General features: G+C 42.9%; 2 protein-coding genes across 2 annotated transcripts in view; one reads left to right on the forward strand and one right to left on the reverse strand.

The window, feature by feature from the left end:
• Window positions 1-328: 328 nt before the first annotated feature.
• Window positions 329-6,146, reverse strand: LOC109477167 (transmembrane protein adipocyte-associated 1 homolog). Its single transcript, XM_019778232.1, has 12 exons — window positions 6,064-6,146; window positions 4,665-4,758; window positions 4,307-4,433; window positions 3,646-3,778; window positions 2,943-3,032; window positions 2,744-2,816; window positions 2,379-2,458; window positions 2,161-2,277; window positions 1,823-1,883; window positions 1,519-1,621; window positions 1,091-1,171; window positions 329-752 (listed from the first exon to the last, which is right to left on the reverse strand). The coding sequence occupies exons 2-12, from the start codon at window positions 4,711-4,713 to the stop codon at window positions 530-532; spliced, it is 1,137 nt and encodes a 378-aa protein (XP_019633791.1). The 5' UTR covers window positions 4,714-4,758; window positions 6,064-6,146; the 3' UTR covers window positions 329-529.
• Window positions 6,147-6,356: 210 nt separating this feature from the next.
• Window positions 6,357-12,447, forward strand: part of LOC109477195 (DNA replication licensing factor mcm2-like) — a 17,821-nt gene continuing 11,730 nt past the window's right edge. Inside the window, exons 1-6 of the mRNA XM_019778265.1 lie at window positions 6,357-6,465; window positions 7,383-7,582; window positions 8,074-8,246; window positions 8,758-8,849; window positions 9,319-9,493; window positions 10,083-10,302. Coding sequence (XP_019633824.1) covers window positions 6,460-6,465; window positions 7,383-7,582; window positions 8,074-8,246; window positions 8,758-8,849; window positions 9,319-9,493; window positions 10,083-10,302 — 866 coding nt within the window. The 5' untranslated portion in view covers window positions 6,357-6,459. The remainder of the gene's footprint in view (window positions 6,466-7,382; window positions 7,583-8,073; window positions 8,247-8,757; window positions 8,850-9,318; window positions 9,494-10,082; window positions 10,303-12,447) is intronic.

The following is a 12,447-nucleotide window of genomic DNA, read 5'->3' on the forward strand; positions in this document are numbered from 1 at the left end:
AGGTAAAGATGATTGTGAAGTCTTCTTTTAAGAGGAATGTTACACTTTCATTTTTTGTGCCTCAATACATTCATGACTTTTTTCCTCTGTATACAGCACCAGACTATCCACATGGCAGGAAAAACTATTGTGTTTCCAGCTTACTGACTGACCTTAGCAAAAAACTGATGACTGAAGTCTTTTTTTGGGTCAATCGCTGGCAAGGCCATAAAGGTCTTGTTCTGACATCTGAATTTCAAACCCAAAATTGCATGTTGACAACCTTGCAATTCTGTCTTGGCAAAACTGTGGCCACATACATGTAACATGGAGGCCAATACCTGATGATGCCCAATGGCAATGTTTTCGTCATTTTGCAGCACAGACTTTGCAATCTTTTGTCTCCAAAGTGGTTTTAGGTGGTTTGGAAAGAAAATGAGTATGTGACAATGGTTTTTCCCGAATCGGTTCTTGACCTGTAGGTTTTCTTGGACTTGAACCTTAACATTTTTACAGGTCCGAAACTGGTCCAGCGAACTGGTACACAGCACTAGCTGCTGATGTACTGCCATCTCTCCAGACTGCCCGTGTTGGTCTTGGTCACAACGACATCAGGCGATCCCGAGGTGTCGATCTGCGTGTCGTCGTACGAGTAGTTTATGGCGGCGGGGTCGGGGAGTTTGAGGTTGGAGTAGGACTGGGGCAGGTGGACGTCGTCCTGCTCATCCTCCTGTGCCTTGTAGGAGAAGTTCAGGGACGTGGGACGGGAGTCTCTGTGGAGGTGGGGAAAAAGTGGTGGTTAATGATGGAATTAACTAGAAAGGTAATATTTGCAAAGCAAATGCATGATGTTTACCTTCACATATGGTCTGCTCTGTTCATTCAGGAGTCTAAATCCCTTCTGCTATAAAATTGCAACATGATGTAACCCAACACTAGTTACCATGGTGACAGACGTCTAGTTCAGGTCATTGACCTTATTTGGTTTGGAGAAGAAGAAGAGGAGGAAACAGAGCAAAAACAATATGTTTTCCTTTGGTAAACATAATGAAGACCTTTATTGCACAGTGTGTAATATTAGACACTTGCATAAAACCTTAATTAGACTTACCCAAAGAACTCGCTAAGGAATGTCCAGTACACCAGTGGTGCAAAACAGGTGAAATAGGCAAGAGTGGTGGCATCAACAACACTGAGGAACAACAATATCGTGTAAGTAACAAGTTTATGTAACATACATGTACATGTACGTATGGTGCTGGAATAAGGAATTAACAACCACAACCACAACATCAGGATCATGCAGCATTTAAAATTTTTGTTACACTCAGTTAAAATTTTGGGACACTGGCAATTTTCAAAATGTAACTACATTCATATGCCATAATACTATAATCATGATTTGATCAGAATACTGACTTCAAATGAAGACCAAATATGGCCGAACATTTGTGTATAGTAAGTTGCTATCTTAATGAAAAAACATTGATTAAAGGTTAATCTCTTGCATGTACAACACATCTAAGAGTGTGCCCTCACCAGAGGCCATCCCAGATGTCACAATACAGCAGCATACTGCCAGTTGCCTGGGTAACATTTAGGACAGCCAGCGCCACACAGTACAGGTAAAATGACTTCTTGGCTGTAGTAGAAGACAAAAAAGCAATATTATACAAGCAATTGCATATGGTTCTGCTACATGAACTTAACTTTCACTAAAAAAAACAACAACATTCTTAAGTCATGTAATTATATCAGAATATAGTACTTTAAGAACTGTCACATAACATAGTCATGGGAAGCAGAAGAATGCTGTTAGAGGATTGTGTTCATGAAAGTTTACCTGGTAACTGAAATCTTTCTTTCAAAGGTGTGAATGGCAAGAGACAAATCCCAACATAAACCTGAGTAGGAAAAAAGAATCCTTGATTAAGCTTAAGCCTAAGGAAAAATAATGTTGACAACAATGCGAACATACAATAAGTACGGTACTGGAAAATAGTATAGCTTCTTGATTGACACGTACAGTGGACCTAATGCCCCATTCTAATTAATTGACAGTAATGTTAAAATCAAACTGGGATGTAAATCTGTTCCTGTGGATGAGAATCAACTACATGTGCTAACTACTGGGCCACCTGTGACATGGTTCTATGTTCTAAGAAGAAGTGCCAACCTTACCAGTGAGAAGAGACATGAACTTGTGAACCAGAAGACCATCCCTCCATGTCCAAACAGGCTGTAGTTTTCATCCTGGAGGTCGAACTTGGAGTCATGGATGATAAACTCCAAAACTCCCTGGACAAAACAGGAAATTCATCAAAAAACAAGAACCAACAAATAAAATTGGTGTGGCCTTAATAAGACTGAAACAGAAATTGCTTCAGAAAAATGCTTACCTGTGTGACTGAATACACAAGAGCCAAAAAGCTTGTGACTAGCATGACTCTCTTGATACTGGATCTGCTATCTAGGTGACCTGGAATTAGGGGGGGGGGGGCAAAAACAACAGGGTTTAAAGAAAGGTCATACAACATGTAAGATTGGTTAGTTTCAACTATAGTAAAGACAAATTCAAAAAAAGTTTTTGTTTTAAGTAATGTATTTCGTAAAATTTGTATGTTTCTAGTAATGGATGGTATGTATTCCGTAAAATTCGTATGTTTCCTAGTAATGGATCGTATGTATTCCGTAAAATTTGTTATGAATTCCATAAAATTTGTATGAATTCTTTGGCACCCTCTGTGTGAGGTCTTCTACTTACCAAACATCAGACCAAACACAACCACACTCATCTCTGTCCCCAGCAGGAAAAATCTCAGCACAATCCACAGGACCTAATAAATAATAAAAGGGACACATCAAAATGTGAGACACATGTTTTCTTTCTTTCTGAAGAAAAAAAAAAACGAATTCAAAGTACATGTGAGTTCAACAAGCATTGACAGGAATAGTCTCCAAACCTTGTCAGTAATAATCCCTAGGCTTGCTGTTGCGTTGACTGTCATGGACACCACACAGCGGCACACACTGATCACTGCCACTATCACAACCTGGAGGGAAGGAAACAAAGTCAACTTTTGGACCTTTAAACCCCACATACCTTTTCGGTTAACACCATGCCAGTGTGCCTAGGCTGGATGTATCTCACCAGTTTGGTACATTTCAAAACATGCTGCAAAAAATGTTAAGCATGATTTTTGTCTAAATTAGTAATGATCAAACAAAGCAAATCACACTTGATTTCCGTACTGCTCTGCAAGTACTAGTAGGTCAAAAGCACAAGCAAACAGACAGACATAGAGATATGCTAGAGCCTTTACTTATCTCCCTAGGGATGAACTGGAATGAAAGTGGTTGCCTAACAGTCAATATCTGGAACATATCGGCAGGACAGTATGTACTGTACCTGCGCGAAACCTGTAATGCATTGTGCATAGCACTTTGCCAGAACGCCTCATGTAAGGTCATAATATCGGGTATATAAGGTTAACATCTCGTCTGTAGTTTTCAAATGTTATGTCGAAAAAGATACCCTCTGCAACAGGCAAAATTCTGATGCAATGTTGACCAAGCATTCAATGGAAACCGTGAAAAATCCGGGTTTCGCGCAGGCCCAGTACGTTCTGTCGACGTGCTAATATCTGGTACTGCATGTATACTGACCAGGATGTAGAAGGCTCGGAAGATGGGGCTGTTGGTGTTCTTGAGTTTGACCTTGGCCTTGGGGAAACTGACAATGAGGAAGAGGAGGAAGAGCAGGTTGGGTACCAGGAGGACAACATCCCACACACGGACCCTGCAGGACACAGCATGGTGGAGAACACAACAACAGTGTCATATGTTAGAATGCAAAACACCCCTACAGCCAGCTGTCAGGTGCAGCAAACTTTATATTCTTACTCTGTGGAATTTAAATCATCATCTACAGGTGTAGTTACTTCCATTTTATGTTTACTGAAGGAAAATATACTGTTTCCGATTCTCCAACAACAAAAGGTCAATGACCTGGGCCAGACAGTCTATCACCATGGTAACTAGTGTTGTGTTGCTGTTGCAATTTTATAGCAGGAGGGATGTAGACTCCTGTCACCACATATATGAATGTGTTTGAGTAAGAATTAACATAGCAGACCAGATGCGAAGGTAAACATATGCATTTGCTTTGCAAATGTTACCTTTCTAGTTTTAAATTCTCTTTCCTCTACAAAATCATGAACATGTATAATCATGTACATCTGTATATCTAGTTTCTTTTTCACACAGTTGAATGTCCTTGTGAGGACACTAAATAAAACCACAGTGTGCCTGTAGTGGCAGTCCTTACCCTGTGTTGTTGAGCTCCATGATGAGAGGTGTGAAGCATTTGGCTGGCTCCACCAGTGGTGGGATGGATGTTGTGTTGGTGTAGTTAGTCACCATTCCTGTTGGGGCTACTGTCATGTTGTGGTAGGCTGATAACACAAAAGGCATGGTTAAAAGAAGGCATAAACACATGTTTTCTGGCCTAAAAAGCTGATTAAGACCAAAAGAAATTCACAATTTTTTCACATAGACATTTACATTAAAATTGCCTTTTCATTTTTTTCTGTAATACATAGCCTATATTGTGACCAGCATGATACATTTGGTACATTTGTACTATTACAACATGTCCTGATCATAATCTGTGAATTCAGGTTTACCTGGGACAGTGGTAAGGGGCACTGTAGCTGGAATGAGCACCATTGCCATCTTCTACTTCTGTCTGCTACTTGGACTTGAAAGTTGATCAGCTAACTGCAAGGCAATAAAAGTAACATTGTAAGCATACAGCATAGGCTTTCCTCTTTCCCAGTTAAAGGAGAACAAGCTGACAACAATAGGGAAATACCAGGTTTGAAAAACGATGACTCATAATATGAAGCTAGCTTCCACTTTATGTTATGTTTTGTTTGATGTAAGAAACAATTTATTTTGTTGATGCAGCCCTCTACAGGCTATCTCTGCCTGAGTCAAGATCACATGATCCATTAAGGCTAATGAAGGACCCCCACGTCTCATCATATGACCATGTAACCATAGAAACTGAAAGTGAAAGCACTTAGGGAACTGCACTTAAACCCACCAGCTCCAGGGGCTTAATGAGAAATGAAACCAACAGGCACTTTCATTCTCATCCATCACACCATTGTCCTTTAAACAAGTTGTTAAAGGTCAGGAGAAAGGTTCTCTGATACACAGACAAAATAAGACAATCCAAGCATTTTGTATTTTCTTCACCAAGTATAAAGTTAAAAACTTAAATAATATTTTCCTACCAATGCCTTGATAATTTGTTTGACCCCTTGTGAATTAAAAAGTATATGTAATTGTCTGTAATACATCCTGCACATTCCTACATATACATGGAGCAAAATGAAGAAGTTTTCATAATATATAATTACACTTGCCTGTCTAGACATGACTTTGGTGCCAGACAGTCTGTGCGGGTTAGAAATTTAACCTCACTTTATCCATCATAATTAGATTTCTGACAAAGGAGTCACCGAACAAAAACAGCAACTCAAAGGCAGACGTACATACATACAGATACATACAAGTACAGACACCTAGGAGGATGGTTCCTATACTATATTACTAGTCAGATTAGTGTGTTTATTGTGAGTTCATTTGCATCCTGGTCACAAGATCATCACACCACTCGTACAGTGTCAAGGATGGTTTCTCAAGGATGGGTCTCAGACTTTTAGCGTTTAAATGTTTTACCTTCAAAGCTGAACTTGTATAAGAACGTTTCTATGACGTGGCGCCCAGCCTTCACGCCCAAAATACCAATATTTACCGAACTGCCATATATTAAACAAACATATGGACAGACAACAACATGTTGTGATCTATACGGCTTATTGATGCATGATGAACCCGCTCAGGTGAGCTGACGTAAACATTTTAGGATTGTCAAGATATCAGCGTTTCTTTGCCACCTTACTTAACCTGGATGTATCCCTAAGATCCATAAGCATCTGAGGAGACTTAGAAAGCACAGAAAAGCCACAATATGTCGACAGAATGAGCTGACAAACGTGAAGAAATATGACTAACCTGTACGTTCTCGTGTTTAGAGGCGGTGCCGACTGTTTTCACCGGAAGTGGGTCACGCCACTGGCATCATGGGAAGTCTGGACCGGATATGCGTAGTGATATATCTAAATGATGTGAATTTATTTACCTCTTCGGGTCAGACGATCAATACGCGTATGTAAAAACAAAAATATCTGCATATTTTACAACTCGAAGTGCACTTTTGCATACTATGAACAAATACTAACGTTAAATTTTGCTTTTGATTGATTGTTGAGCTCTATTCGCATCTTCTATATTGATGTTGAACTGGAGAACTCTTTATCTGACCTTTGGATGTGAATATTCATGAGCTAGATTTCCCGCGAAAAATGATCATGTGTGCAGAAACCGCGGCAAAATCGTCGAGGAGACAAGATGGCAGTAAGTATACCTGTTGGATTTCTGCCTCTTTTCTTGACATAACTGCGATTGTATGGCGTTTTAGATTATGTAGTAGACATAGGAAAGTTGCTGTGTTCATGTAGATGAGGATATAGTAATTTTACGGCTTCTCCTTTCGTGTTTTTTAAGAAAAATAAGAGGATAATTTTTTCACGTGTTGCACCAAATGTAAATAGCATTGTGTTTTGTACCCAGTCTCGTCTCTGTTATATAAAATATTCCATGGAAAACTTGTACCATTGTCGTTTTTACGGGTAATTGGAAACCTGTGAGTATAAATTAGAATTTCATAATCGATTTTGACATCCTGAAACTATGTTAATGTTTAAAGTAAAAAGCCGACTTGTAGGTATTTAATGTTTAAAGCTGAATTTAAATCCTTTCATGCCATGTGCACTAAATAAGCTCAAGATTCACATAGATCATTGTTTCAGTCGTTTAAATTTTTTCATACACATCAAGTAGAGAATTCCCTACTCTGATTTGTAAAAATCCCGATATTTCAACACATGGAAACTTGCTAATATGACCAACTTTATGATAAATGCATCAAATTTAAAGCATACAATGCAACAATATCATCACTACTACTGTGGTGATAAAATGACCCCGTTACCTACATGTATGCTGTGTTTCTTCCTGGGGAGAACCCTGCATGCCCTTTTTCGTAAGACGTAATAAGGCTTTTTAGTCTTTGTAATCCGTCGGCAGCCTCCGAAAAAATCATCATAATTCGTAATAGTACATTAGCCACAAGTCGTAATCAGCTCTGAGACTTAAACGTAATTTGTAATCAGCAGCAAAAATTTTGCACTATTCCTAATCACTAACCCCCAAGCAGGCCCTCTTAATGCAGAACATCATGTAATGTTAACGTGTGTTAACCTTATCTACAGGATCAATCCTCTGAGCGTTCGGAGCCCTTCTCCCCACCGGTGGGGAGCCCCCGCACCAGCCCCAGCCGTGGCACCAGCCCCACCCGAGACCTCCCGCCCTTCGAGGACGAATCAGAGGGGCTGCTGGGTAACGAGGATGCACCCGTCCTGGAGGAGGAGGAGGAGGATGGGGAGGAACTGTTCGGAGATCGCATGGAAACGTCAGTACCATGGAATAACTTCTGACATTTAAACACATAGAAATGTCGGTGTTGTGAAATGATCTAGCTTACAGTGTTCGAAATACCCACCTGCAGTCTGGGTTTTGCAGAGACATTTTCATTATTGCAGAAGAAAAATGAAGAAAACTATATCTATAATATAGAAGTAATTTTGCATGTATTTTTCAAATTGCATGTAAAATGTTTGCCAACATGCAATATTGTATATGTCATGGGTTTACATTTTTGTAGGTCCAGACTTTTAAGTGTGTATTTGCAGAAAGTATTTCCGAATTGCAGAACAAAATGTTGACATTCTGCAGTATTGCAGAACACTGAAAAAAAGTATTTCTACCACTGTGATTTGAACATTGCTTCAACTATGCGAGTTACATATTGAAAGTTACGTATCTTAACCCAAGCTTTGTGGTGTCACTGTGCACCACATAAACCTTATAATTTATGTACAATGCATTTTTTGTGAACTGCAGGGACTACCGTCCAATCCCAGAGCTGGATGTGTACGACCGCGAGGGCCTGGATGACAATGAGGAGTACTCGGAGCTCTCGTTTGGCGAGCGTGCCGAGGTGGAGCGTGAGCTGAGGAAACGCGACAGGGAGGAGGGGCGCATTTCTGGCCGCATGCGCAGAGGCCTGCTGTATGGTATGTTACTGTTTTCCTCATTTAAGAAAAATTGAAATTAGTAAAACACATGAAATACTAGAAAGGTAACATTTGCAAAGCAAATCCGTAATGTTTATTGTGGCACATGGTCTGCTCTGTTCTTACTCAAACACATTCATATACATAACAGGAGTCTAAATCCCTCCTACTATAAAATTGCAACATGATGTAACCCAGCACCAGTTACCTTGGTGATAGGCAGTCTGGTTCAGGTCATTGACCTTATTTGTTTGGAGAAGAAGAGGAAGAAGTAACAGAGCAAAAACAGTATGTTTTCAGTAAACATAATTAGTCTGAATTCCAGTGAAGTCACATTTATAGTGGATGATAGTACATGTAACTGTAAAATGGCAACAACTTAACGGCCTGGTATGGTACAGTAATTAAAGGGAAGAATGATGCTTGGTTTAGAAATTTGCAGTTGTGTAGTAATTGCTTATTCCTGTGATGGTTTGAGGTAGTTGGCTGATAAAATGATGTTTCCCTGCAGATGAGAGTGATGAGGAGGATGAAGCGGTACCCAGGAGGAGGAGACGTCTGGCGGAGAAGGCAGCCGAGGGGCTGGAGGGGGAGGATGAGGAGGTAGGGACTCAATACAACTTAAATCTTGCTCACCATAGCATGTCAGCAGAATGTACTGCACCTGGGCAGTGTGTGAAACTAATGTATTGTACATAGGACTTAAGAAGAATGTCTCATATAAGGTCGTATTTGCGCATATAAGGTTAACATCCCGAATGTAGTTTCCCCAAATGTTATGTTGGAAAAGTTATCTTCTGCAACAGGCAAAATTCTGATGCAATGTTGACCAGTCATACACAAAACCCCTGAAAAATCAGGGTTTTGCACAGGTGCAGTACATTCTGCCAACGTGCTGCTCAACGCACATCAGAGCAAGTCCACTCTGGGCATGCTTTATCAAACATGTGTTATGAGATATATATTTGTCCTTAGAAACGATTGAACTCTAGGTATAGAACCTGGAGTGTATGACGGGACACTCAATGTGGTAGTTAGTCATCTAGCCCTTCCTTTATATCCTTTCCCACAGATGATAGAGAGTATAGAGAACCTGGAGGATATGAAGGGACACTCCGTTAGGGAGTGGGTGTCCATGGCAGCGCCACGTCTCGAGATCTACAACCGCTTCAAGAACTTCCTCCGCTCCTACTGCGATGAGACGGGCAAGAACGTCTACCGCGAGAAGATCAGGAAAATGTGTGAAAGTGAGTGTGCTAAACACAATTTGTTCTTTTCTGAGGAGAAGAAGAAAAGTAGTGACACTTTGCTAACATGTTACATGTCTGTAAGGGTCTGGAGCGGCTGCCATTCTGCCCTAACTGCGGTGACCTCAATACGACGCTGAGTGCGGCCATACGACTGTAAGGTTTGAACCACTCACACCAGAAAGGTCCCTTACTCTTTTCGATAAGCGTGGTGGGTTCTTTAACGTGCGTGGGGTGTGGCTCTTCCGAACACTGGACCTCCAGGTAAAGTCCTATCCAAGGGATGTCCCTAACCAAAGCTAGGCACTCATTTCCACCTGAGTGAAGTGAGGAAAGTCATGTAAAGTGCCTTTCCCAAGGCACAAAATCGGTGGCATTGGGCAGGATTTGAACCCAGGACCTCTTGGGTCTGAGGCATTACGACACACGACCCCGCGTTACATGTTCATCCCAAGGGAGAGAAATATGCTTTCTTCTTGTGTATGCATCTGTTTTTTTGTTTTATGAAGGACTGGAAAGGTTTGAGGATAGTGTGGGTAAGAGGGTGAAGTTTGCCATCTCTTATTGACTTGTTTTTTTCATATTCCAGACAACAAGGAGAGTCTGGTAATTGACTACAACATCCTGGCTAACGAGGAGCAGGTCTTGGCGTACTTCCTGCCCGAGGCGCCGGCCGAGATGCTGAAGATTCTGGACGAGGCAGCGAAGGAAGTTGTTCTGTCCATGTTCCCCAAGTACGACCACATCGCCAAGGAGATCCACGTGCGCATCGCTGAGCTGCCGCTGGTGGAGGAGCTGAGATCACTCAGGTCAGATCTCCATGGGACGGTGAACTTGAAGTCTTGGGGTTTATGTCTTTAAAGGACAAGTAAAGTAATTTCAGTTTTGGCACCTTTCAAGCCAAACCCCTGCTTGCAAAAGGTTATTCATTAGTATAAGTGTCCAGTTGGTGAAAATATTGGAACTTATAAGTAATCACTCCAGGAATGAAGATGCGAGAAGTGCTGGGATATGAAATGTATTCTTGTCAGAACATGTGCAGTCCGTGACCTCTGACCGGACTGGTCCAATAGTTTGTGGGGGTGTATATTGTATCCTTACACGCTTCCCCCCTATGTAGAAGAACTTAACTTCTCCTGAAGTTAACGATACATAACGTGGTGAATATATCAACTATGTAACATTGTTGGAACGACTAATTAACTACAGAATATAATGGCGAATAACAATAATGGGATAACGAAACAACAAGAAAAATATATAACGTTAGGTATATATGTAGTTGTATAGAACTGTTCAGTTCTGCAGGCTGGTTGGTCCAGTTCTGCCCACTAATAGTCAAGTTCGGCAGAAGGACTGGTCTGCGGGTAATCCCATGGGTCCGCAACGCAGTAATATGTCCTGCACAGTCATGTGTCTGCGGGTAATCCCATGAATCTCCGCAACGCAGCAATATGTCCTGCAAAGACCCTTGTCCATCAAGGGGTGAATACATGTAGAGCTGGATGAAGGGCGGTGTCAGTCCCTAACAGCCACAAAGTCGTCGTATCGGGACGGTGGTCGCACCCGACGACCTCTTCTCGTTGTCACGCCAGTCCCCCGGGACGGCGGGTTGGAGGCGTCACGCTGATTCGCCGCTGGTGACGGCGGGTTGGAGGTGTCACGCTGATTCGTCGCTGGTGCGGCCCGCAAGTTCACAGCATGATCCCGCTGAGGTAGGGTATGGCATTTTTTAGCCTATTGTAATGGACTATTTGTTTTCGGCCCTTGGTGTCTTGGATCCGATACGTGACGCCTGGTTCACCGTCTTGGAGGAGCCGCTCTATGACAGTGTAAGGCCCCTTCCATTTGGGCTTCAGCTTCTGTCGTACGGTAGTGGGATCGTGGAGCCATACCCGTTCGCCAGCCTGATAGGGCTTGTGCGAGACGTCGACGTCGTAGGCCAACTTCTGTTTGTTGCTTGCCTGCCGTGTGTTTTGCCGCACTTGTTTGAAGGCTGTCCGGAGGCTGGACGCCAAGGACCGGGCGTAGGCCATTGAGGTGACGGTTGATGATGCCTGCGGGTTTGGCCGAATATCACATCTGCCGGCAAGTTCGCTTCCCTCCCATGGGTGAGGAAAAAGGGTGTGAAGCCTGTTGAGGCATGCACCGAAGTGTTATAGGCGAGCAGGACATGGGGGAGATGATCATCCCAGTCATCACCGGTGGTGGAGACGTATTTGGAGAGCATGTCTTTCAGTGTTCTGTTTGAACCGCTTCCACCAAGCCGTCCCCTTGTGGGTGGTAGGCGGTTGTAACGGGGTCTTCTCTATGCCCAGTGCCTTGTAAAGGGATCTCATAGTATCCGCTTCAAACTGCCGGCCTTGGTCGGAATGTAGGCTTGTGGGATGCCATGTTCACGGATGAAATCCGTGAAAAGTACGTTGGCCACCGTCGCGGCGTCCTGGCGTTTCAGGGGTAGGCGTTGACGTACTTTGTGAAGAAATCCTGTACGACCAGGCAATAGCGGTGGCCATGCTTGGATGTTGGCAGTTCGGTGATGTCCATGGCCACCTTGGAAAAGGGTCGGTCGGCCCGAATTGGCCTTAAGGGTGCCCGGGCTGTCGGTGTTGGCGTTGCCCTTGTGGCACATGGAACGCATGCTCTGCACCACTTCTTGACCTCTTGTGTCATGCCGGGCCAGTAAAAACGGATATATACCCGTCGTAGTGTCTTGGCGGGGCCCAGATGGCCGGAGAATGGTCCGTTGTGCATTTCTCGTAGAATGGCTGGTACCAAGGCTCTGGGCGCAACACGCTGATGTAGTAGACGAGAGGCGGGCCTCCATCGGCGGTAGAGGATTCCGCCCTTGACGGTCAAGTTTGGGTATTGGTGCCACAGGGACTTTAGATAGCGTCCTTTGTGCTGGATGTCATTGAACGGGGGTCGGCCCCGTCGATGGCGTTTCCATCGTA

Source organism: Branchiostoma belcheri, unplaced genomic scaffold, assembly GCF_001625305.1.
Source record: "Branchiostoma belcheri isolate BF01 breed outbred unplaced genomic scaffold, Haploidv18h27 scaffold4, whole genome shotgun sequence".
NCBI lineage: Eukaryota > Metazoa > Chordata > Leptocardii > Amphioxiformes > Branchiostomatidae > Branchiostoma > Branchiostoma belcheri.

Excerpts from the sequence above, each read along its gene's own strand:
- LOC109477167 (XM_019778232.1), bottom strand. The coding sequence starts at position 4,713 with ATGGCAATGGTGCTCATTCCAGCTACAGTGCCCCTTACCACTGTCCCA. Across the intron at positions 1,884-2,160 it reads GTTCATGTCTCTTCTCACTG|GTTTATGTTGGGATTTGTCT; the intron begins GTAAGGTTGGCA and ends TTTCCTACTCAG. Across the intron at positions 1,622-1,822 it reads AGAAAGATTTCAGTTACCAG|CCAAGAAGTCATTTTACCTG; the intron begins GTAAACTTTCAT and ends CTTCTACTACAG.